Below are 23,924 nucleotides of genomic sequence, written 5' to 3' on the forward strand. Positions count from 1 at the left end.
GTTGAAAACCGTGAGCCCCACGTGGGACACCCCGATCACCTTGAACCCCCCAGCGCTTAGAACAGTGCTGTGCACATAGTAAGCGCTTCGCAAATACCACCATTTATGAGAACCCAGGCCCTTCTGACCGAACTCTGGGCTGCAAGCTGGCGTTAAAGATCGGTCGGCTGCGTGAAGGGCTTACGGCCGGCAGAGCGCTGCGCTGAGCGCTCGGGCGGGTACGCGCCCAACGGAGTCGGCAGGCACGTTCCCTGCCCGCGGGGAGTTGGCAGTTTAGACGTGGGGGGACGGGGGACGGACGTAAGAGGGGTCCAGAGGAGTCACGGAAGGGAGCGGGAGAAGGAGAAGGGGGGCTCTGTGCAGAATATGGGTTAAAAGGCTCCTTGTAGAACACTTAGGTCCACCAGGCAGGAAGGAACCTTGGAAGGTCATCAAGAGCAGAACTTGCCCTCGTGCGTAAACCGTCTCATTCGGAACAATGTCTGACCTATTCGGAATAAATTATAGGAAGGGGATCCCACCTTTCGGTAGTCCGCTTCGCACTCTTCGGCCCCTAGGATCGAAGCTTTTCCGTATTTATACAGTCCTCGCTGTCAAATCTTTAATAATTATACTGTTATCCTGCCTAAGGCCACATTGATAGTGTTAATAGTTAATAGTGAGAAGCAGGGTGGCTCAGTGGAAAGAGCATGGGCTGCGGAGTCAGAGGTCATGAGCTCGAAGCCCGGCCCTGCCACTCGTCAGCTGTGTGACTGTGGGCGAGTCCCTTCACTTCTCTGGGCCTCAGCGACCTCGTCTGTAAAATGGGGATCAAGACCGTGAGCCCCATGTGGGACATCCCGATTCCCCTGTGTCTCCCCCAGCGCTTAGAACGGTGCTCGGCACATAGTAAGCGCTTAACAGATACCAACATTATTATTATTATTATTATTGGTGTTGGTGTTTGTTAAGCGCTTACTATGTGCCGAGCACTGTTCTAAACACTGGGGAGATACAGGGTGATCGGATTGGCCCACGTGAGGCTCCCGGTCTTCTTCATCCCCATTTTACAGATGAGGTCACTGAGGCCCAGAGAAGCGAAGTGACTCGCCCACGGTCACGGGGCTGACAGGTTGCGGGGCCGGGAATCGAACCCATGACCTCTGGGTCCCCGGCCCGGACTCCTTCCGTTGAGCCACGCTGCTTCTCTGGCGTATACTTAGAGCATGCTGTTCGTCACAGTAGTGGATCTTAATATTGAAATAAGATAAACTTCAAAATTATTTTTTTATGCCATGACCGATCTGGGCCTTTTCAGATCAGTGTAGGAAGGACATTCCAGATAGGGGAACAGTGGATGGAAGAAACCCTTTACACTTTCCTTCTTTTTCCTTTGGTCTGATCTGTCAAATGGGGATTAAGACCGGGAGCCTCCCGTGGGACGACCCGACGACCCCGTCTCTCCCCCGGCGCTTAGAACGGTGCCCGGCACGTAGTGAGCGCTTAACGGATACCAGCGTTATCATCTCCAGGCCCCGTCTCTATCGTCGCTCCTGTCGAGGCTTATGCTCAGTTAGCTTTCCTGTTATTTTCCCCCTTCTCAGTTGAGAAGCAGCGTGGCTCAGTGGAAAGAGCCCGGGCTTCGGAGTCAGGGCTCGTGCGTTCGAATCCCGGCTCTGCCGCCTGTCGGCTGTGCGACCGTGGGTAAGTCGCTTCGCCTCTCTGTGCCTCAGTTCCCTCATCTGTCAAATGGGGATGAAGACCGGGAGCCCCACGTGGGACGACCCGATTCCCCTGCGTCTACCCCAGCGCTTAGGACGGTGCTCGGCACGTAGTGAGCGCTTAACAGATACCCACATTATTATTATTTCTCCTCCTTTTCTAGCATTTGTTGTATTGGCCGTGATTCCTGTTTATCTGGCGTTTTGTCATCCTGTATTTTATTTATGCCAATTTTCTCACTCTCTTTCTGAAATTCCCTGCCTTCAGAGCCACAAGCGGACTTGAGCGTCTGTCTAGCAACGTCTAGCTTTTGCTTCCGAAACGGGCGGTTTTCCCGTGACTCCGCAACTGGCTGAAATCCAGCCATCGGAGACATTTTTAACTTCCGGTTGCAGTGCAGACGCAACAGAAACAGCCGGTTCATTGGGGACTGGAGCGATTTTATCGGGGACCATTTCAAGTGAAAAAAGGTAGCTGCAGAAACTGCCGGGTGGGGGGCTAATTCTGAAAAATGTTTCATCCAGGCCCCGACGGAGGTGGTCCCCATGGCGTACGTCTTTCATATACAGTGTCCTGGAGATTACACCTAGGCAGATCACCCACCCAGAAGCTAAAATGTCTTAGCGGGGATTTCGAAGCGTGATGTCTTCTTGGTCTTCGGTCTCTCTGCGATCTTTTCGGAAAGGTCGCTGTCTGTGGGGCGGTTGGAAGTCTCTCGTGAAACAGATAATGATAATAATGATGATGTTGGTGTCTGTTAAGCGCTTACTAGGTGCAGAGCACTGTAAGGGATACAGGGTCATCGGATTGTCCCGCGTGAGGCTCCCAGTTAATCCCCATTTGACAGATGAGGGGACCGAGGCCCAGAGAAGTGAAGTGACTTGCCCACAGTCCCACAGCTGACAAGCGGCGGAGTCGGGAATCGAACGCGTGACCTCTGACTCCGAAGCCCAGGCTCTTTTCCACTGAGCCACGCCGCTACCACGCAGAGTAAATAATGATAATGATAATGTTGGTATCTGTTAAGCGCTCACTACGTGCCGAGCACCGTTCTGAGCGCCGGGGGAGACGCAGGGGAATCAGGTGGTCCCACGTGGGGCTCACGGACCTCATCCCCGTTTTACAGATGAGGGAACTGAGTAACTCAGACGTTCCTTTCAAGACCCCGAGTCTTGCTGTCCTTCCCGGTGTCGGCCCTCAACGGGGTCGACGACCTTTTGATGATAATACTGTTGGTATTTGTTAAGCGCTCACTACGTGCCGAGCACCGTTCTGAGCGCCGGGGGAGATACCGGGTCGTCGGGTCGTCCCACGGGAGGCTCACGGTTCATCCCCGTTTTCCGGATGAGGGAACGGAGGCCCGGAGAAGCCAAGCGACTCGCCCGCGGTCCCGCGGCTGCCAGGTGGCGGAGCCGGGAGCCGAACCCGTGACCTCCGACTCCCAAGCCCGGGCTCTTTCCACTGCGCCACGCTGCTTCCCCTAATGGCGGTATCTGTTAAGCGCTCACTATGTGCAGAGCACCGTTCTAAGCGCTGGAGGAGGTGCAGGGTGATCGGGGTGTCTCACGTGAGGCTCCCGGTCTTAAAAGCCAAGCAGATGAATCGTTCGTGGGGTCGAGGCCCAAAGGCCAGTCATGCCATTTAACCTCCGCCACTGTGAACCTTAAAATTTTTAAATGCTTCGTTCCCCCAGTCCACCCCGGCACGTTGCCCGTCCCAGGTGATGCGTGGCAGCGTGAAATCGTGGTAGGCGAAATGTAATGTGATGACACTGAGCCTCGTGTGGCTCAGTGAAAAGAGCGTGGGCCTCGGAATCAGAGGTCATGGGTTCGACTCCCGGCTCCGCCACTCGTCGGCTGGGTGACCGCGGGCGAGTCGCTTCACTTCTCTGGGCCTCAGTTCCCTCATCTGGAAAATGGGGATTATCTGTGAGCCGCCCGTGGGACGACCCGATGACCCTGTATCTGCCCCAGCGCTTAGAACGGTGCTCTGCACATAGTAAGCGCTTATCAAATACCGACATCATTATTATTATTATTGCTTCTTAGCAGCAACTGTTGCTGCCAGCGAGGAAGAGCGGAAGGTAGGGGAAGGAAAGAAAGGAGAAGAGAAAGGGGTGGAGGAGGAGGAAAGGAAGGGAGGAGGAAGGTGGGGACAATATGATGAACTGTTTAGACTGTGATTGGGCGGGGATCGTCTCTGTCTGATGCCGAATTGCCCATTCCAAGCGCCTAGTACAGTGCTCTGCACATCGTAAGCGCTCAATAAATACTGTCGAATGAATGACTAATCAGGGAAGGCCTCTTGGAGGAGGTGGGCTTTCCATAACGGGAAGCAGCGCGGCTCAGCGGCAAGAGCCCGGGCTTGGGAGTCGGAGGTCGTGGGTTCGAATCCCGGCTCGGCCACTTGTCAGCCGGGTGACGGTGGGCGAGTCGCTTCACTGCTCTGGGCCTCAGTGACCGCATCTGGAAAATGGGGATGAAGACCGGGAGCCCCACGGGGGACAATCTGATGACCTGTATCCCCCTCCCCCTCCCCCCCCCCCCCCGGCGCTTAGAACGGTGCTCTGCACATAGTAAGCGCTTAACAGATACCAACATTATTATTATAAGGCTTTGAAAGGGGGAGGATAATCCTCCCTCTAGACCGTGAGGTCGCCGGGGGCGGGGACTGTCTCTCTCCGTTGCTGTACGGTCCTCTCCCAACCGCCTAGCACAGTGTTCTGCGCCCAGGGAGCGCTCAGTAGATAGAATGGAGCGAACGAATCCGTCGGCTCCGAAGAGGGAGGGCGTTCCAGGCCAGAGGCAGGATGTGGTCCGGGGGGCCGGCGGCGAGATTCATTCACTCCCTCGCTCGTTGGGACGTCGTCACTGAGGGCTTAGCGTGCGCCGAGCCCTGTACTAAGCACCCGGGCGAGGACAGCGGGACGGTAGACGCGGCCCACAAGGAGCCCACGGTCTGGAGGGGTCGATCGGCGGGCGTCTGGGTGCGGGTACGCGGGGAGCCTTCTGGAAGGACAGTGCTGTGCACGGAGTAAGCGCTCAATAAGTACCCCTGAATGGATGGAGGCCCGCCTCCTCCAAGAGGCCTTCCCTCGCCGCGCTCTTCTCCCGCTCCCTCCCTCCGTCCCCCCGGCCCCGCCGCCGCTCAGGTCCCCGTCCGTCGTTTATCGGTCTCGTTGTCCGTCTCCCCCGCCGGACCGTGAGCTCGCCGTGGGCGGGGGATGTGTCGGTTTACTGCTGTGCTGAACTCCCCCCGAGCGCTTCGCCCGGCGCGATGGCCGAACGGGGCCGTGGGTTTCTCGCGGCCTCCCCGTTGGCGGGTCCCGGGGGGCCTCCCTCACACCTCAGGCCGCTAACGGGGCGTCGGGTCGGGGTGTCTCCGTCCAGGTGGAAAATCCGGAGGAGGATCCCGGAGCGTCATCATGTCCCGGAGGAGAGCCGACAGCAGGAGCCTCTTGCCGCCCACGGCCGCCCAGACGCCCATCAGGGTGGACAACTTCCACAACTTCTACACGCTGACGTCCAGAGAGCTGGGCCGGTGAGGACCCCGGCGGGAGAGGCGACGGTCTGGGCCTCGGGTCACTCGGGTGCTATTTATCGAGCGCCGACCGCGGGCGGGGGACTGGACCAAGCGCTCGGAGAGTCCGGCGCGGCCGTAAAGAGAGACGATCCCCGCCCGCGGGTTCCCTCGGCCGTCGGGTGGGGAGGACGACGGTGGGACGGGGACCTGATTAGCTGGGATCCACCCCGGCGCTTAGTACGTGCGTAGGAAGCGCTTAAAACAGATACCATCTTTTAAAATAAATACGGGGGAAGGCGGAGGGGGAGGCGCTCAACGAGAAAGCGGGGCGATTCGGGGATCGAGACCTGCCGGTCGCTTCCGCGAGCCGGTTGCAGTTTCGTTTTTACACGGCGGCCCCAATGAGGCTCTTGTATAGTTGTGGTGGCTCCCGGCCCACCCTTTCATTCATCAATTTGGTCCGTATTTCTTGAGCGCTGTTGCGGCTTGGCCATTCCAAGCGCTTAGTACAGTGCTCTGCACGTAGTAAGCGCTCAATAAATACTATTGAATGAATAAGCGCTTGGGGGAGGGCGGCAGAACGATAAACGGGCACATTCCCTGCCGGCCACGAGCTGACAGTCGAGAGAGGGGCAGAGAAGAGATTAGTAGCAATAAGATGAGGGATGTGGACATAATAATAATAATGTTGGTATTTGTTAAGCGCTTACTATGTGCAGAGCACCGTTCTAAGCGCTGGGGGAGATACGGGGGGATCGGGTCGTTCCACGGGAGGCTCCCGGTCTTCATCCCCATTTGACAGGTGAGGTCACTGAGGCCCGGAGAAGTGACTCGCCCACAGTCCCACAGCTGCCAAGCGGCAGAGCTGGGATTCGAACCCATGACCTCTGACTCCCAAGCCCGGGCTCTTGCCACTGAGCCACGCTGCTTCTATGAGCGGCGCGTAGGGGGGATGAAGAAAGGGAGGGAGCCGGGGCGACGCGGAAGGGAGCGGGAGAAGGGGAGAGGAGGGCGCGGTCCGGGAAGGCCTCCGGGGCGAGGTGGGCCTGCGATGAGGCTCTGAACGGAGGGAGAGTCACGGTTAGAAGAAGCAGCGGGGCTCAGCGGAAAGAGGCCGGGCTTGGGAGGCACAGGTCACGGGTTCGAATCCCGGCTCTGCCCCTTGGCAGCTGGGGGACTGTGGGGCAGGTCGCTTCACTTCTCTGGGCCTCGGTGACCTCATGTGTCAAATGGGGATGAAGACCGGGAGCCCCACGGGGGACGACCCGATGACCCCGGATCTCCGCCGGCGCTTAGAACGGTGCTCGGCGCGTAGTGAGCGCTTAACGGATCCCGACATTATCATTATTATTATGTTAGAAGCCCCTCTCCCAGCCCACCACCGACCCACCTCAAGACTGCCGGACCTCGTGGGCTTTTCTGGACATTTTCCTCTTGATTTTGTCCCAAAACAGGCCACCCCGGGCCCTCCCCCGCCCCTCCCCGCCGCCAGAACACGCCTATGTTCAGCTTATCGCTGTGTGCTTCCTCTTTTTTTTTTATTTGCGGTGCTTGTTAAACGCTTGCCACGTGCCAGGCTCCGTACTGAGCGCTGGGGTCGAGCCGATCGGGTCGGACACGGTCCCTGTCCCACGTGGGGCTCACCGTCTTCCTCCCCACTTTGCAGATGATGCCGACGAGGGTATTTGTTAAGCGCCTACTATGTGCCGAGCACCGTACCGAGCGTCGGGGTCGATCCGAGCTGATCGGGTTGGACCCGGTCCCCGCCCCACGCGGGGCTCCCGGTCGTCATCCCCGTTTGACGCATGAGGGAACTGAAACGCAGAGAAGTGAAATGAGTTGGCCAGGATCACCCAGCAGACTGGAGAAGCAAGCGGGGCTCAGTGGAAAGAGCCCGGGCTGGGGAGTCAGAGGTCATGGGTTCGAATCCCGGCTCCACCACCCGTCAGCTGGGTGACTTTGAGCAAGTCACTTCTCGGTGCCTCAGTGACCTCATCTGTAAGATGCGGATGAAGACCGGGAGCCTCACGTGGGACGACCCGATGACCCCGTATCTCCCCCAGCGCTTAGTACGGTGCTCGGCACATGGTAAGCGCTTAACAGATGCCAACGGTATTATTAAGTGGGGGCGGCGGGATCAGCACCCAGGGCCTTCTGACTCCCAGGCTCCTGCTGCAGCTACTCGGTCGTCACAGTGCTAGGGGCTTAGTGCAGCGCTCCGCACCTAGTCGGCGTTCGATAAATGCCATCGATAGATCGACTGACCGATCGATCGATCGGTAAATATTCCTCTTCCTTCCCTCGATGAGGGAACGGGCAGGGTGGGAGCGAACTGTTCCCTCAAGCCTTGGGAGTTGGGAAAAACGGAGAGCGGAATTCCAGAGAGACTTTAAATGACAAAGTAGCCCAAGTTAAGCCGAGGCCCAGGGCATCGGCATTGTCATTTCAATAAGAATAATAATAGTATTATTATAATATTATGATATTATCGAGTGCTTACCATTAATAGTAATCAATAATGATGATGGTTTTTAAGCGCTTACCACGTGCCAGGCACTAAGCGCTGGGGTGGAGACGAGCGAATCGCGTTGGACACAGTCCCGGTCCCTCGTGGGGCTCCCCGGCTCCATCCCCATTTTCCAGATGAGGAAACTGAGGCCCAGAGAAGGGAAGTGATTGGGCCAAGGTCACGCAGCAGACAAGGGGCGGAGCTGGGATTAGAGCCCAGGGCCCGCTGACTCCCAGCCCCGTGCTCTGTCCGCTACGCCGTGCTGCTGGTGGGCAGGGCACTGGATTGAGTGCTCGAAAGAGCGCGATATAAAAATATATAGACGCGTTCCCCGCCCACGACGACCTTGCCGTCCGAGGGGGAGACAGACATTGATAGAAATGAAACGCGCAAATAAATAAAATCACTGTAAATAACAGTATTTAAGTGCTTACTTTGTGCCAAGCCCTAGGGTAATAATTACGGTAATCGTTAATAATGTTGGTATTTGTTAAGCGCTTACTATGTGCAGAGCACTGTTCTAAGCGCTGGGGGAGATACAGGGTCATCAGGTCATTTTACCGATGAGGTAACTGAGGCCCAGAGAAGTTAAGCGACTCGCCCCCAGTCACACAGCTGACAAGTGGCAGAGCCGGGAGTCGAACCCGTGACCTCTGACTCCGAAGCCCGGGCTCTTTCCGCCGAGCCATGCTGCTTCCCCTATTGTTAAGCGCTTACTATGTGCAGAGCACTGTTCTAAGTGCTGGGGTAGAGACGGGATCATCAGATTGTCCCATGTGTGGCTCACATTTTTTAATCCCCGTTTTCACAGATGAGGTAACTGAGGCACAGAGAAGCGAAGTGACTCGCCCAAGGTCACACCGCAGACAAGTGGAGGATCTGGGATTCGAACCCACAACCTTTTATTCCCAGCCCGGGCTCTCTCCACTGAGCCACGTAAGCTGATCGGGTCAGGCACGGGCCCTGTCCCACGTGGGTCTGACAGGCTGGAGAGGTCTTGGAGTCCCATTTTGCAGATGAGGAAACTGAGGCCCAGAGGAGCGACTTCCCCAAGGTCATTCAGCAGACAAGCAACAGAGCCGGGATTAGAACCCAGCTCCTCTGACCTGCAGGCCCGGGCTCTTCCCACCCGGCCCCGCCGCTTCTTGTTATCTGGAACCGGTGGCTCAGTGGAAAGACACCCCCCCCCCCCCCCCCCCCGCCCTGGGCTTGGGAGTCAGAGGTCGTGGGTTCAAATCCCGGCTCCGCCACTTGTCAGCTGTGTGACTGTGGGCAAGTCTCTTCACTTCTCTGGGCCTCAGTTCCCTCATCTGGAAAATGGGGATGGAGACCGGGAGCCCCATGGGGGACAGCCTGATCACCTCGTATCCTCCCCAGTGCACAGTACAATGCTTGGCATATAGTAGGCGCTTAACAAATGCCATCGTTATTATTATTATTTTTATTATTATTATTATCTCTGTTGAACCCTCTGCGCTTACACAGCCCAGTTAGCGGTAGGATTTCCCAGGCCTCTCTTTCCGGCTCAGCCTGGTTTTTTGCGGGGAAGGTTCCCGGAAGATAAATTTACTGAAGCGGAAACCAACTCTGCAGAAATTACCAAGTCGAGATCTGATTACTCTTCAGCGAGAAGGTTCCTCTTCCAGAACGCTTGGGGGATTTTTCTGAACCGAAGCACATTTTCGCGGAAAGGAAATTTGATAAGAAGGGCGAGGCCAAGTGCCGGGGCCCGGGAGTCAGAAGGGTCGGGGTTCTAATCCCCGCTCCGCCCCGGAGCCGCTGTGTGACCTCGGGGAAGTCACTTCACCTCTCTGGGCCTCAGTTTCCTCACCCGTGGGCTGTTTGCTCGTGACCACCTCGGCTCTTAGTACGGCGCCCGGCAAAATGATAATAATGCTGGTATTTAAGTGCTTACTACGTGCAGAGCCCTGTTCTAAGCGCTGAGGAAGATACAGGGTAATCAAGTTGTCCCCCGTGAGGCTCCCAGTTAATCCCCATTTGACAGATGAGGGAACTGAGGCCCAGAGAAGTGAAGTGACTCGCCCGCAGTCCCACAGCTGACAGGTGGCGGAGCCGGGATTCGAACCCGTGACCTCCGACTCCCAAGCTCGGGCTCTAATGCCCGAATGCCATGATTATCATCATCCGACGATGACGATCGTTATCACCGAGTTGTAGGCCGGGGGGGGGGGGTGGGGGGGCGGTTTAGGCTTCAAAAAATAGACCTGGGGGAAACGGTCAAGTTCTTTTTATTTCAATTTTGCACGTGGGGAGCGACCACGGTCCGATTTAGGAAACTTTGAACGCTTACCCTTTCCTGCTTCCCCGTGGTCTGGCCGGTGGGCCACGCTGCTGCCCGTGGCCTCGTCCGCCGTGAGACCCTGGGCTGGTCGCTTCACTTCCCCGGGCCTCAGTCCCCTCATCTGGCAAATGGGGATGAAGACCGGGAGCCCCACGGGGGACACCCTGACGACCCTGGGTCTCCCCCCAGCGCCCAAAACAGCGCTTGGCACGTAGTGAGCGCTTGACACGTGCCGTCGTCAGCGTTATTGTTATCATACAATGATGAACAGCGACATTCCCTGCCCGCAACGAGGTCGCGGTCTTATCGTTAAACAGAAACACCCCAAAAAGTCCGGGCTCGCAGCGGAAGAAAGGGAAAACCCCCCCCCCCTGGGAAAAAGATATCCAACACGTCGAACGAGGAGGGGCCGGAAATTCCCTTCCCCGGCCGGGGTTGAGTAGCCACGGGACGTCGGGGGGGGGGGGGGGGGTGGCGTCTAGGCCCACCCAGAGAAACCGGGCCGAGCCAAGGCAGCCGGTCAGTCGTACTTATTGAGCGCTTTCTGCGTGCTAAGCGCTTGGGAGAGGACAACAGAACAATAAACAGACACGTTCCCTGACAACAGTGAGCAAACAGCCTGGAAGGGAAATAATAATAATAATAATGTTGGTACCTGTTAAGCGCTTACTATGTGCCAAGCACCGTTTTAAGCGCTGGGATAGACCCAGGTTGTCCCACGTGGGGCTCACGGTCTTCATCCCCATTTTACATCCCCCCGCCCACAAGGAGCTTACCGGCGAGTGGAACCGAAACCCATATTAATATATAGCAGTAGAATACATTTTACCGAAGCCGGGAACCCGGGAACTGAGCCGCGCTGCTTCCCAATCTATCTTCCCCGGCGCTTGGTCCGGAGTGAAGCGCTAAACAAATACCCCAGTTCTTCCTCTTATTATTTGGGAATTGTTTTCTCCGGGAATCTGATTCGTTTTGTTGATCTCGGAGCGCCGGATGTCCGTAGGAGGAGTTTTCCGAACGTACGAGGCCATTTAATACCATTAATAATAAAAACACCTGAAGAAGCAGCGCGGCTCAGTGGAAAGAGGCCGGGCTTGGGAGTCAGAGGTCTTGGGTTCGACTCCCGGCTCCGCCACTTGTCAGCTGGGGGACTGTGGGCGAGTCGTTTCACTTCTCTGGGCCTCAGTTCCCTCTTCTGGAAAATGGGGATGAAGAGTGGGAGCCTCGCCTGGAACAACCCGATGAGCCTGCATCTACCCCAGTGCTTAGAGCAGTGCTCTGCACATAGTAAGCGCTTGACAAATGCCAACGTTATTATTATTATTGTTATTATCTAGGCTCGTTTGCCCCGTCGTTTCGGGAAGAGTGAAAATCCCCCGGGCCCGTCTTTTTAATCTGCGAGGTTAAACCTTGCTTTTCATCCTTTAACATTTTTGAGGACGGGGAGGGTCCGATCCCACCACAGGGCAGATGTTTAATAGCTTTTTTCTTGAGCGGTAAACATTTTTGCTTCTGTACCAGGATGAGCGTTGGCAGGAGGAAGAGAAGCCTCCTCTTTTGGAGGAGCAGCGGGGCTCAGTGGCGAGAGGCCGGGCTTGGGAGTCAGAGGTCACGGGTTCGAATCCCGGCTCTGCCGCTCGGCAGCTGGGTGACTGTGGGCGAGTCGCTTCACTTCTCTGTGCCTCGGTGACCTCATCTGTAAAATGGGGATTAAGACCGTGAGCCCCGCGTGGGACAGCCCGATCACCTTGTATCCACCCAGCGCTTAGAACGGTGCTCTGCGCATAGTAAGCGCTTAATACCAACGTTATTATATCAGACGGGGGCCTCCGCCGTCCGAGAGCCGACGGTCTCCTGGGTGCAGGGCACTGGGCTGAGCGTTCGGGCGGGGACCGCAGAGTAGACGGGATCCTCCGCCGTCCGAGAGCCGACGGTCTCCTGGGTGCAGGGCACTGGGCTGAGCGTTCGGGCGGGGACCGCAGAGTAGACGGGATCCTCCGCCGTCCGAGAGCCGACGGTCTCCTGGGTGCAGGGCACTGGGCTGAGCGTTCGGGCGGGGACCACAGAGTTAGTAGAGAGGATCCCCGCCTTCCCAGGGCCCAGGGCCCCGGAGGGCGTCCGGGTTGGGTGGGGAAACCCCCCCCCCCCACCGGCCCGGCCGCCCCCGCGTAGTAAACGCCCCCGTCTCTCCCCGTCCCCTCGCAGGGGCAAATTCGCGGTGGTCCGCCAGTGCGTCTCCAAGTCCACGTCCCGGGAGTACGCCGCCAAATTCCTCAAGAAGCGCAGGCGAGGCCGGGACTGCCGGGCCGAGATCGTCCACGAGATCGCCGTGCTGGACCTGACCAGGGCCAGCCCCCGCGTCGTCACCCTCCACGAAGCCTACGAGACGGACCGCGAGATCATCCTGGTGCTGGAGTAGTGAGTCGACCGCGCTTCGCCCTCCTCCGCTTCCGCCCCGCCCGTCCGTCTCCCCCGACTGGGCCGGCGGCCCGTCGCGGGACGGGGACGGTCCCTGTCCGTTGCCCGGTTGGCCGTTCCCAGCGGTCGGGACGGCGCTCTGCCCGTGGGAAGCGCTCAGTACGTAGGATCGAGTGAAGGGACGAGCGGTCGGCACCTCCCGTCGGGGCTCGGGCGGCGCCGGCCGGGAGCCGGGGGCCGGGCCGGGCGCTCGGGAGAGGACGGTGCGGCGGGGCGGTCGCCCACGGCCCCCCCCCCCCCGCCCCAAACGAGCTCCCGGGAGGGAGCCATCGACCGGTCGTATCGATCGGGCGCTTACTGGAGAAGCAGCGTGGCTCAGTGGAAAGAGCACGGGCTTTGGAGTCAGGGCTCATGAGTTCGAATCCCAGCTCTGCCACTTGTCGGCCGTGTGACCGGGGGCGAGTCACTTCACTTCTCTGGGCCTCAGTCGCCTCATCTGTCAAATGGGGATGAAGACCGTGAGCCCCGCGTGGGACATCCTGATTCCCCTGTGTCTACCCCAGCGCTTAGAACGGTGCTCGGCACATAGTAAGCGCTTAACAAATACCAACATTATTATTATTATTATTACTGGGAACGGAGCGCTGAATTCAGCGGCAGGAGGCCGGGCTCGGGAGGCAGATCCCGGGTTCGGATTCCGGCCCTGCCGCTCGGCAGACTGTGGGCGAGTCACTTCACTTCTCTGGGCCTCAGTGACCTCATCTGGAAAACGGGGATGAAGACCGGGAGCCTCACGTGGGACGGCCCGACGACCCCGTATCTCCCCCAGCGCTTAGAACGGTGCTCGGCACAGAGTAAGCGCTTAACAGATACCGACATTATCATTATTAAAATGGGGATGAAGATTGTGAGCCTCACGTGGGACAACCCGACGACCCTGTCTCTCCCCCCAGCGCTTAGAACGGTGCCCGGCACAGAGTGAGCGCTTACCGGATACCAACATTATTATTACTTAACCAAGGTGTATTGCATTCATTCATTCGGTCAGTCGTATTTGCCGAGCGCTTACTGTGTGCAGAGCACTGGACTAAGCGCTTGGGAGAGGACCAGAGAACAATCAACAGACACAGTCCCTGCCCACGGTGAGCTTATCAGCGTGGCTCAGTGGAAAGAGCCCGGGCCGGGGAGTCAGAGGTCATGGGTTCGAATCCCGGCTCCGCCGCTTGTCAGCTGTGTGACCGTGGGCGAGTCACTTAACTTCTCTGGGCCTAAATTCCCTCATCTGTCAAATGGGGATTAACTGGGAGCCTCACGGGGGACAACTTGATTACCCTGTATCTACCCCAGCGCTTAGAACAGTGCTTTATACGTAGTAAGCGCTTAACAGATACCAACATTATTATTATTATCAACTTGATTACCCTGTATCTACCTCAGCACTTAGAACAGTGCTCTGTACGTAGTAAGCGCTTAACAGATACCGGCATTATTATTATTATCAACTTGATTACCCTGTATCTACCTCAGCACTTAGAACAGTGCTCTGCACGTAGTAAGCGCTTAACAAATACCAACATTATCATTTAATAATAATAATAATTACGATGTTTGGTTAAGCACTTACTATGCGCCGGGCACTGTTCTGAGCGCTGGGGTAGATACGAGATAATCAGATTGGACACAGTCTCTGTCCCGCATAGGGCTCACGGCCTCCATCCCCATTTTCCAGATGAGGGAACTGAGGCCCAGAGAAGCGAAGTGACTCGCCCACCAGCAGAGAAGTGGCGGGGCCGGGATTAGAACCCAGGTCCTCCCGCCTCCCGGGCTCTACCCGCTAGGCCACGCTCCTCCTCCTAGTTCTTTCCACCTGTTCATCTCACACCCCAGATCTCAACCGTCTAAGGTTGAAACCCCGAGAGACCCGGTCACTGGGCAAATCTCATTCATTCATTCAAGCGTATTTATTGAGCGCCTCCTATGTGCAGAGCACCGTGCTAAGCGCTTGGAATGGACAATTCGTCAACGGAGAGAGACCGTCCCTGCCCATCGGCGGGCTCACGGTCTGGTCGGATTTCTGAAATTGAATTGAGATTCGATTTCTGAATCTCAAATGACTTTCCTCAAACCACGTCCCGGGCAGGGACCCCCATTCATTCATTCAAGCGTATTTATTGAGCGCCTCCTATGTGCAGACCACCGTGCTAAGCGCTTGGAATGGACAATTCGGCAACGGAGAGAGACCGTCCCTGCCCATCGGCGGGCTCACGGTCTGGTCGGATTTCTGAAATTGAATTGAGATTCGATTTCTGAATCTCAAATGACTTTCCTCAAACCACGTCCCGGGCAGGGACCCCCATTCATTCATTCAAGCGTATTTATTGAGCGCCTACTATGTGCAGGGCACTGTACATCAAACCACCCCCCCCCCCCCATTTGTGGCCCCCGGGTTCCTGCCTGGGCTGGAAATCAGCTTGCCCAGTCCCTCTTAATGGGAGGAGAAACTAGGTTTGCGTTTCCCTTTCCACCGTAGCTGCCAAGATGGTTTCGACGGAGATTCTCAGCTCGCCGCCGGCGCATTCCTTTTAATTCAGCGGAGAAAGGAAGGGGAGGTCGGGCGAGATTGCTCCGAAAAGGCCAACGGTCCTCGACCCGTTAGCTGACGGAGAGGTCGAGAGCCCCGCCTTTCGTACGGTTGGGACGGAAAAGGAAAAGCAAGAAGAGAGGCCCTTTCTGAACTCCGTTTTCTATTTTTTTTTTTAATGGAGTCTTAAGTAATTATTACGGGTCGCTTACTGGGCGCAGAGCGCTGTATTAAATGCTTCGGAGAGGACAGTAGAACAATAAACAGACACATTCCCTGCCCACAGCGAGCTGACCGTCTCAGTGGAAAGAGGCCGGGCTTGGGAGTCAGAGGTCACGGGTTCGAATCCCAGCTCTGCCACTTGACGGCTGTGTGACTGTGGGCGAGTCACTTCACTTCTCTGGGCCTCAGTGACCTCATCCGTCAAATGGGGATGAAGACTGGGAGCCTCACGTGGGACGACCTCATTCCCCTGTATCTCCCCCAGCGCTTAGAACAGCGCTCGGCACATTCATTCATTCATTCAATAGTATTTATTGAGCGCTTACTGTGGGCAGAGCACTGTACTAAGCGCTTGGAATGGACAAATCGGTAACAGATAGAGACGGGCCCTGCCTTTTGACGGGCTCGCGGTCTAATCGGGGGAGACGGACGGACGAGAACGATGGCCATGGATAGAGTCGAGGGGATGAACGTCTCATTAAAACAATAGCAGATAAATAGAATTAAGGCGATGTACATTTCCCAGATGCCAACATTATTTTATTATTAATGCTATTCAGTGGCACCTAAGCGCTTACTATGGGTCGGTCGGTCAGTCGATTGTATTTATCGAGCGCTTACTGCGGGCCGAGCACCGTACCGAGCGCTCGGGAGGGTCCAGTAGAACGGACCCGTTCCCCGTCCGCGGCGGGCTTCCGGTCTAGAGGGGGGTAAGGTCAGTCGGTGGTACTTATTGAGCGCTTACAGTGTGCGGAGCACCGTCCTAAGCCCCCGGGAGAATCCGGTAGAAAACCGGAGCGTTCCCCGGCCGCCGCGAGCTTCCGGTCTTTCTGCCGCGGACGTTTTCCGAGCGTCTCTCGCCGACGTTTCCTTCCAGCGCCGCCGGCGGGGAGATCTTCAACCTGTGCCTCCCGGAGGTGGCGGTCCCGGAGCACGACGTGGTCAGGCTGGTTCGGCAGATCCTCGAGGGCCTCTGCCACCTGCACCAGAACGGGATTGTGCACCTGGATTTGAAGGTGACGGCAGCCCGCCCGTGACCTCCCGCCTCTCTCCCGCCTCCTTTCGTGCTTTCTTTCGTTCCTTCAAATTTCTGGAGCGCTTGCAGTGGGCGGCACACTGTACTGAGCGCTCGGGAGGGGACGGTACAGCCGTAAGCGGGCCCGTTCCCTGCCCACGGCGAGCTGACGGTCCGGAGGGGGTTGAGACGGACGGCGATATTAAAAGAAATAAATGAGGGATGTGAAGGCGGGCGGTGCGGGGCCGGGAAAGGGGGGAATGAGGAAAGGGAGGGAGTCGGGGCGACGCGGAAGGGAGCGGGAGGAGAGGAGGGCGCAGGCAGGGAAGGCCTCCGGGAGGAGGCGGGCCCGCGACGAGGCTCGGAGGGCGCAGAGAGGTGGTTGTCAATCGGACGGGAGGAAGGTGGGCGTTCCAGGACTGAGGCAGGACGCGGGCCGGGGGTCGACGGCGGGACGGGCGAGGAGGAGGCCCGGGGAGGAGGAGCGGGGCGTGCGGGCCGCGACGGAGGAGGACGGGAGGGAGGGGAGGCCGGAGGGGGCCGGGGGCCGGACGGCTCGGAAGCCACCGGTGACCGGTCTCTGTCCGACCCGGAGGCGGACGGGCCACCGCCGGGGGTCTTCGGGGAGTCGGGCGACGTGCCCCGAACGTCTCCGTCGAAAGACCATCTGGGCGGCGGAGCCGAGTCCGGACCGGAGCGGGGAGAGGCGGGAAGCCGGGAGGTCGGGAAGGAGGCCGACGCGGCCATCCGGGCGGGAGAGGACCGGCGCTCGGGATGACGTGGTAGCCGGGTGGATGGAGAGGAGAGGGCGGATTTTAGCCGTGGCGCGAAGGGGGGAGCGGCGGGATTCGGTGACGGATTGAATACGTGGGTTGAATCGAGAGCGTGAAGTCAAGGAGAAGGCCAGGGTTACGGGCTCGGGAGACAGGAAGGACGGCGATGCTTTTTACAGTGATGGGACAGTCGGGGTTCGGGTGGGATATTGAGGGAGTCTGTCTGGGACACGTCGAGCCCGGACGGGACGGGAGGGGATCCAAGCGGTGAGGCCTCGAAGGCAGGAGGAGATGCCAGGCCGCGGGGACGGGGAGAGATCCCGGCCGGAGAGGGAGATCTGGGAATCGTCCGCACGGAGCTGGTGGCGGCCGGGGGAAGCCGCCGAGCTCTCCGGAGGAGTGGGTTTACGGCGCGGCTCGGGGGGAAGAGGCCGGGCTTGGGAGTCAGAGGTCATGGGTTCGAATGCCGGCTCCGCCGCTCGTCAGCTGGGTGGCTTGGGGCAAGCCTCTTCTCTGGGCCTCGGTGACCCCGTCTGTAAAAGGGGGATGAAGACCGGGGGCCCCACGGGGGAACCACCTGATCACCTTGTATCCCCCCCCAGCGCTTAGAACGGTGCTGTGCACGTAGTAAGCGCTTAACAAATACCATCATCATTATTATTAGTATTCATTCATTCAGTAGTATCTATTGAGCGCTTACTATGTGCAGAGCACCGCACTAAGCGCCGGGAATGGACAGATGGGCAACGGAGGTGGGGAAGGGGGCCCAGAACTCAACCTCGAGGGACCCGCACGGTTCCAGGACCCGGTCCTGTGCTCCGCGCTCAGTAAACGCCATCCATTCGTTCATCCGGTCGTATCTATTGAGCGCTTACCGTGTGCAGAGCGCTGTACTAAGCGCTGGGAAAGTACAACCGGGCAACGGAAAGAGACGATCCCTACCCAACGACGGGCTCGCGGTCTCGAAGCGGGGAGACGGACGTCAAACTGCCAGCTCGCGGGGGGCAGGGGGCGCGTCTGCTTATCGTTCTCTCCCAAGCGCTTAGTACAGCGACCCGCGTCCGGGGAGCGCTCGCTAAGTACGGTGGACCGACCGACGCGGGGGACGGGTTCGCGTGTCTCCCCCAGCCCCAGAACATCCTGCTGAGCGCCCTCCAGCCGCTGGGCGACGTGAAGCTGGTGGACTTCGGCCTCTCCCGGAAGCTGAGCGGCCCCTGCGAGCTGCGGGAGATCCTGGGGACCCCGGAGTACCTGGGTAAGCGGGGCGTCTCCGCCGGCCCGGCGGGCGCCGACCCCAGTGCCCCCAGCGCTCCGCACAGTGTTCTGCGCGCCGAAAGCGCTCAGTAAATACGAACGAACCAACGGGACCCTCGGGCCGCCCGTTCTCCCCGCGCTGGAGCTCCGGACGGGAAGCTCGTTGCGGGCGGGGAATGGGTCTGTTGATAATAATGATGATAATGTCGGTATCCGTTAAGCGCTCACTCCGTGCAGAGCACCGTTCTGAGCGCCGGGGGAGATACGGGGGTCATCGGGTCGTCCCGCGGGAGGCTCACGGTCTTCGTCCCCATTTTCCAGATGAGGTCACCGAGGCCCAGAGAAGTCGAGTGACTTGCCCACAGTCACCCAGCTGCCAAGTGGCAGAGTCGGGATTCGAACCCGTGACCTCTGACTCCAAAGCCCGGGCTCTTTCCACCGAGCCACGCTGCTTCACTGTTCTGTCTGTTCTCATTAGAGAAGCGGCGTAGTGGGGAGAGGCCGGACCCGGGAGTCACGAGGTCACGGGTTCGAATCCCGGCTCCGCCCCCCCGGTCCGCTGGGTGACCCCGGGCAAGTCACTTCACTTCTCTGGGCCTCGGTTCCCTCGTCTGGAAACGCGGGGACGGAGCCCGGGCGCCCCACGGGGGACGGGGACCCGATTATCACGTATTCATTCATTCATTCGTTCAATAGTATTTATTGAGCGCTTACTGTGTGCAGAGCACCGTACTGAGCGCTCGGGACGGACGAGTCGGCAACCGATAGAGACGGTCCCTGCCGTTCGACGGGCGCCCGGTCCGATCGGGGGAGACGCGCGGACGAGAACGATGGCGATACATAGAGTCGGGGGGAAGAACGTCTCCTAAAAACCGATGGCGACTAAATAGAATCGGGGTAATAATAACGTTGGTATCCGTTAAGCGCTCCCTATGTGCCGAGCACCGTTCTAAGCGCCGGGGTAGATACGGGGTCATCGGGTCGTCCCACGTGAGGCTCCCGGGCTCCGTCCCCATTTTCCAGATGGGGTCACCGAGGCCCAGAGAAGCGAAGCGACTCGCCCACGGTCACCCAGCTGACAAGCGGCAGAGCCGGGAGTCGAACTCATGACCCCTGACTCCGAAGCCCAGGCTCTTTTCCGCTGAGCCACGAGGGGGATGTACATCTCATTAAACGAAACAAAATAAATGGGGCGATAAAGATAAATCCAGTCGAGCGGACGAGTACGGTGCCGAGGGGGTGGGACGGGAGAGGGGGAGGGGGGAGGAGAGGGTTTAGCTGCGGAGAGGTGAAGGGGGGGAGAGGGAGCACCTACCCCAGCGCTCACAACAGTGCCTGGCGCATAGAAAGCATCGATCCAATACCGTAATTGTGACTGTATTGTGCTTTCCCAAGTGCTTAGCAGAGTGCTCTGCACACGGTAAGCGTTCCGTTAACTTTTCTTTGCCTCATTGACCTCATCTGTAAAATGGGGATGAAGACCGTGAGCCTCCCGTGGGACGACCCGATTCCCCTATATCTCCCCCGGCGCTCAGAACGGTGCTCTGCACGGAGTAAGCGCTTAACGGATACCGACATTATGATTATTATAAATACGCTCAGATGATTGAATAGATAAGAAGAAGAAGAATTAATAATGTTGGTATTCTATTGATTCTTGATTCTGTTCAGTCGCCACCGTTCTTACGAGACGTCCCTCCCCCCGACTCTATCTATCGCCACCGTTCTCGTCCGTCCGTCTCCCCCGATCGGACCGTGAGCCCGTCGGACGGCGGGGACCGTCTCTGTCTGTCGCCGACTTGTTCGTCCCGAGCGCTTAGTACGGTGCTCTGCACGTAGTAGGCGCTCAATAAATACGAATGAATGAATGAATGAACAATCCCCATTTTCCAGATGGGGTCACTGAGGCCCAGAGAAGTGAAGTGACTCGCCCCACAGTCACGCAGCCGACAAGTGACGGAGCCGGGAGTCGAACCCGTGACCTCTGACTCCGAAGCCCAGGCTCTTTCCACTGAGCCACGCTGCTTACTTACGGAGCGCTTACCGTCAGCAGAGCACTGGACTAATTAGACGCTCGGGAGAGTCCAGTAGACCAAGAAACAGACGCATCCCCTGCCCACGACGAGGTCGCGGTCGAAAACGGGAGCCGGACGCCTAAACGCCGGGGTGGATTCAAGCAGATGGGGTTGGACGCCGTCCCCGTCCCCCGTCTCCGTCCCCGTTTTCCAGATGAGGGAACCGAGGCCCGGGAAGTGGAGTGACTTGCCCAAGGTCACACACGGCAGAGAAGGGGCAGAGCCGGGATTAGAACCCGTGACCCGCTGACTCCCAGGCCCGGGCTTTGCCCGCTACACAGCTGAGAAGCAGCGTGGCTCAGTGGAAAGAGCACGGGCTTCGGAGTCAGAGGTCGTGAGTTCGAATCCCAGCTCTGCCACCCGTCAGCCGGGTGACTGGGGGCGAGTCACTTCACTTCTCTGGGCCTCAGTCGCCTCATCTGTCAAATGGGGATGAAGACGGTGAGCCCCACGTGGGACATCCCGATTCCCCCGTGTCTACCCCAGCGCTTAGAACGGGGCTCGGCACGTAGTGAGCGCGTAACACATACCAACATTATGATTATTATTATCATCCTGCCGCTCCTCCGTTCTTCAGGGAGCTAATAAGTATCCGATAAACAGCACGGAAAGCGCTCGGCCACGCGGACAGAGCCCGGGCCCGGGAGTCAGAGGCCGTGGGTTCTAATCCCGGCTCCGCCGCCCGACCTCAGGCAGGTCGCTTCCCTCCCCGGGGCCTCAGTTCCCTCATCTGGAAAACGGGGACGGAGCCCCCGGGGGGGGGGGGGGGGGGACGGGGACCGTCCCGAGTACCCCGTATCCGCCCCGGCGCTTAGCACGGCTCCTGGCGCCGTGTCGGCGCCCAACGGGTACGATCACCCTCAGAATCATCCGGCGAGACGGATTTTCCGTACGCAGACGAGGTGGAGGGGACGGGGAGTAATCCGGCTTTTATTTCCTCCTGCAGCTCCGGAAGTCTTGAACTACGATCCCATTACCACGGCCACGGACATGTGGTGAGTCTCCGCCTCGCTCGGCCCGCGGGCCTGTGGGGAATCGCGGGGAGGTCAGAGGTCAAAGCCCGGCCCTCGTCGCCCGTGGCTCATAATAATCGTGATGATGTTGGTATCTGTTAAGCGCCTCCTATGTGGCGAGCACTGTTCTAAGCGCTGGGGGAGATACGGGGTCATCAGGCGGTCCCGCTTAGGGCTCACCGTCTTCATCTCCGTTTGACAGGTGAGGGAACCGAGGCCCAGAGAAGTGAAGTGACTTGCTCAAAGTCACCCAGCTGATAAGTGGCGGAGCCGGGACTAGAACTCATGACCTCTGACTCGCAAGCCTGGGCTCTTTCCACTAAGGCACGCTGCTTCTCTAATACTTTTGGTGTTTGTTAAGCGCTTACTATGTGCCGAGCACCGTTCTAAGCACTGGAGCAGCGTGGCTCAGTGGAAAGAGGCCGGGCTTGGGAGTCAGAGGTCTTGGGTTCGTATCCCGGCTCTGCCGCCTGTCAGCTGGGTGACCGTGGGCGAGTCACTTCACTTCACTGGGCCTCAGTTCCCTCATCTGGAAAATGGGGATTAACCGTGAGCCTCACGTGGGACGACCCGATGACCCTTTATCTCCCCCAGCGCTTAGAACGGTGCTTTGCGCATAGTAAGCGCTTAACAAATCCCAACATTCATTCATTAATTTACAAGGTCATCAGGTCGTCCCGCGTGGGGCTCACAGTCTTCGTCGCCATTTTCCGGATGAGGTCAGTGAGGCCCGGAGAAGTGAAGTGACTTGCCCCAAATCACACAGCTGATCAGTAGCAGAGCGGGGATTCGAACCCACGACCTCTGCCTCCCAAGCCCGGCCTCTTTCCGCCGAGCCCCGCTCATCGTCCTGGCGGAACGATCCCGGGCCTTCCTTCAGCCCCCGGAATCCGGCTCCAGCCCGGAGTCGGACCCCTGTCGAATTTCGGTCGGTCCAGGGTGTTGATGATCATCATCCCCTCCCACGATATTTACCGAGCGGTTAGAGCACCCAACCGAACGTTCGGCGGGACAGGGTTGGCGGACGCGTTCCCCGTCCCCGGCGGTTCATCGGCGGTATTTCTTGAGCGCTCACTCCGTCGGCCTCAAGAAGGGTCCACCCCGGGGCTTAGAACGGTGCTTGACGCAGAGTTATTATTATTATTCATTCAATTAGTGGTATTTATTGAGCGCTTCCTATGTGCAGAGCACTGGACTAAGCGCTTGGAACGGACGATTCGGCAACAGATAGAGACCGTCCCCGCCCATCGACGGGCTCGCGGTCTAATCCGGGGGAGACGGACGGACAAAAGACAATAGCAGTAAATAGAATCGTTAACAAAATGAATAGTATCAAAGCGCTTGGGAGGAGAGTTCAGTACAGTCGAGTTGGCGGAAACGTTCCCCGCCCCCTGTGATTCATCGATGGCGTTTATCGAGTGTTTACTATGTGCGGGGCACTTTGGGAGAGGTTCCCCACCCACGGCCACTCATCGGTGGTATTTACCGAGCTCCTTCCGCCCGCGTTTACATTTACGGGGCGCTTCCTGTACGAGCAGCATTCATTCGATCCCCTTTATTGAGCGCCTACTGGGTGCAGAACGCTGTACTGAGCGCTTAGAGGGTACGATTGGGCGACAGATAGAGACCATCCCTGCCCAACGCGGCCTAGAAGGGGGAGCCTGTACTAAGCGCCAGGGAGCGTCCGGTACGGCCAACCCGGAAGGCCCACGACGAGCTTCCGGTGTAGAGGGGAGACGGACGCCGATGCGAACGAGCGATTAATAAATCGCCATTTAAAGATCCGTCCGTATGTGCCACGGGACTGATGGAGCGCCTGCCGTGTGCCGAGCGCTGTGCTAAGCGCTCGGGAGGGTACGGTGTAAGTGAGGCGGAAGACACGCCCTCGGCCCGAAGTGAGTTGCGGTCTGGGGGCCGAGGGGGAGACCGACATTAATTTGAGTGACTGATTAATAATACGCAATTTGAAGATCGGTAAATATGTGCCGTGGGATGAATCGAGCGCTTAGTGCGTGCAGAGCACCGGTCGAAGGACTTGGGAGAGTGCAGTTGGTCGGTAGACGTGATCTCTCCCCGCAAGGAGCTGGCGGTCTTGGCTTAGTGGGAAGCGGCGTGGCTCCGCGGCAAGAGCCCGGGCTCGGGAGTCAGAGGTCGTGGGTTCGAATGCCGGCTCTGCCGCTTGTCGGCTGGGTGACCGTGGGCGAGTCGCTTCACCTCTCCGGGCCTCGGTGACCTCCTCTGGAAAATGGGGACGAAGACCGGGAGCCTCACGGGGGACGACCCGATGATCCCGTATCTCCCCCAGCGCTCGGAACAGTGCTCTGCACGTAGTCAGCGCTTCAGGGCTACCAACATTATTATTATTAGAGCACCGGCCTGGGAGGCAGAAGGACCCGGGTTCTAATCCCGGCTCCGCCACGTGCGGGCTGCGTGACCTCGGACGAGTCGCTTCCCTTTTCTGGCCCTCGGTTCCCTCATCTGTAAAACGGGGACGGAGCCCCCCCGCCGTGGGACGGGGACTCGTAATAATGGTGGTATC

General features: G+C 58.4%; 1 protein-coding gene across 4 annotated transcripts in view; it reads left to right on the top strand.

Annotated features, from left to right (window-relative positions):
• STK17B (serine/threonine kinase 17b) overlaps window positions 1-23,924 on the top strand; it is a 40,456-nt gene that overhangs the window by 14,585 nt on the left and 1,947 nt on the right. Inside the window, exons 1-6 of one of the 4 annotated variants that reach the window (XM_029069300.2) lie at window positions 4,652-4,734; window positions 5,091-5,241; window positions 12,240-12,452; window positions 16,133-16,271; window positions 18,172-18,298; window positions 21,319-21,367. In XM_029069300.2, coding sequence (XP_028925133.1) covers window positions 5,126-5,241; window positions 12,240-12,452; window positions 16,133-16,271; window positions 18,172-18,298; window positions 21,319-21,367 — 644 coding nt within the window. In that variant the 5' untranslated portion in view covers window positions 4,652-4,734; window positions 5,091-5,125. Of the gene's footprint in view, window positions 1-4,421; window positions 4,735-5,090; window positions 5,242-12,239; window positions 12,453-16,132; window positions 16,272-18,171; window positions 18,299-21,318; window positions 21,368-23,924 lie in introns of those variants that run through there. The other 3 variants (XM_029069299.2, XM_029069298.2, XM_029069297.2) reach the window with 3 other exon arrangements.

This window comes from Ornithorhynchus anatinus, chromosome 7, assembly GCF_004115215.2.
Source record: "Ornithorhynchus anatinus isolate Pmale09 chromosome 7, mOrnAna1.pri.v4, whole genome shotgun sequence".
NCBI lineage: Eukaryota > Metazoa > Chordata > Mammalia > Monotremata > Ornithorhynchidae > Ornithorhynchus > Ornithorhynchus anatinus.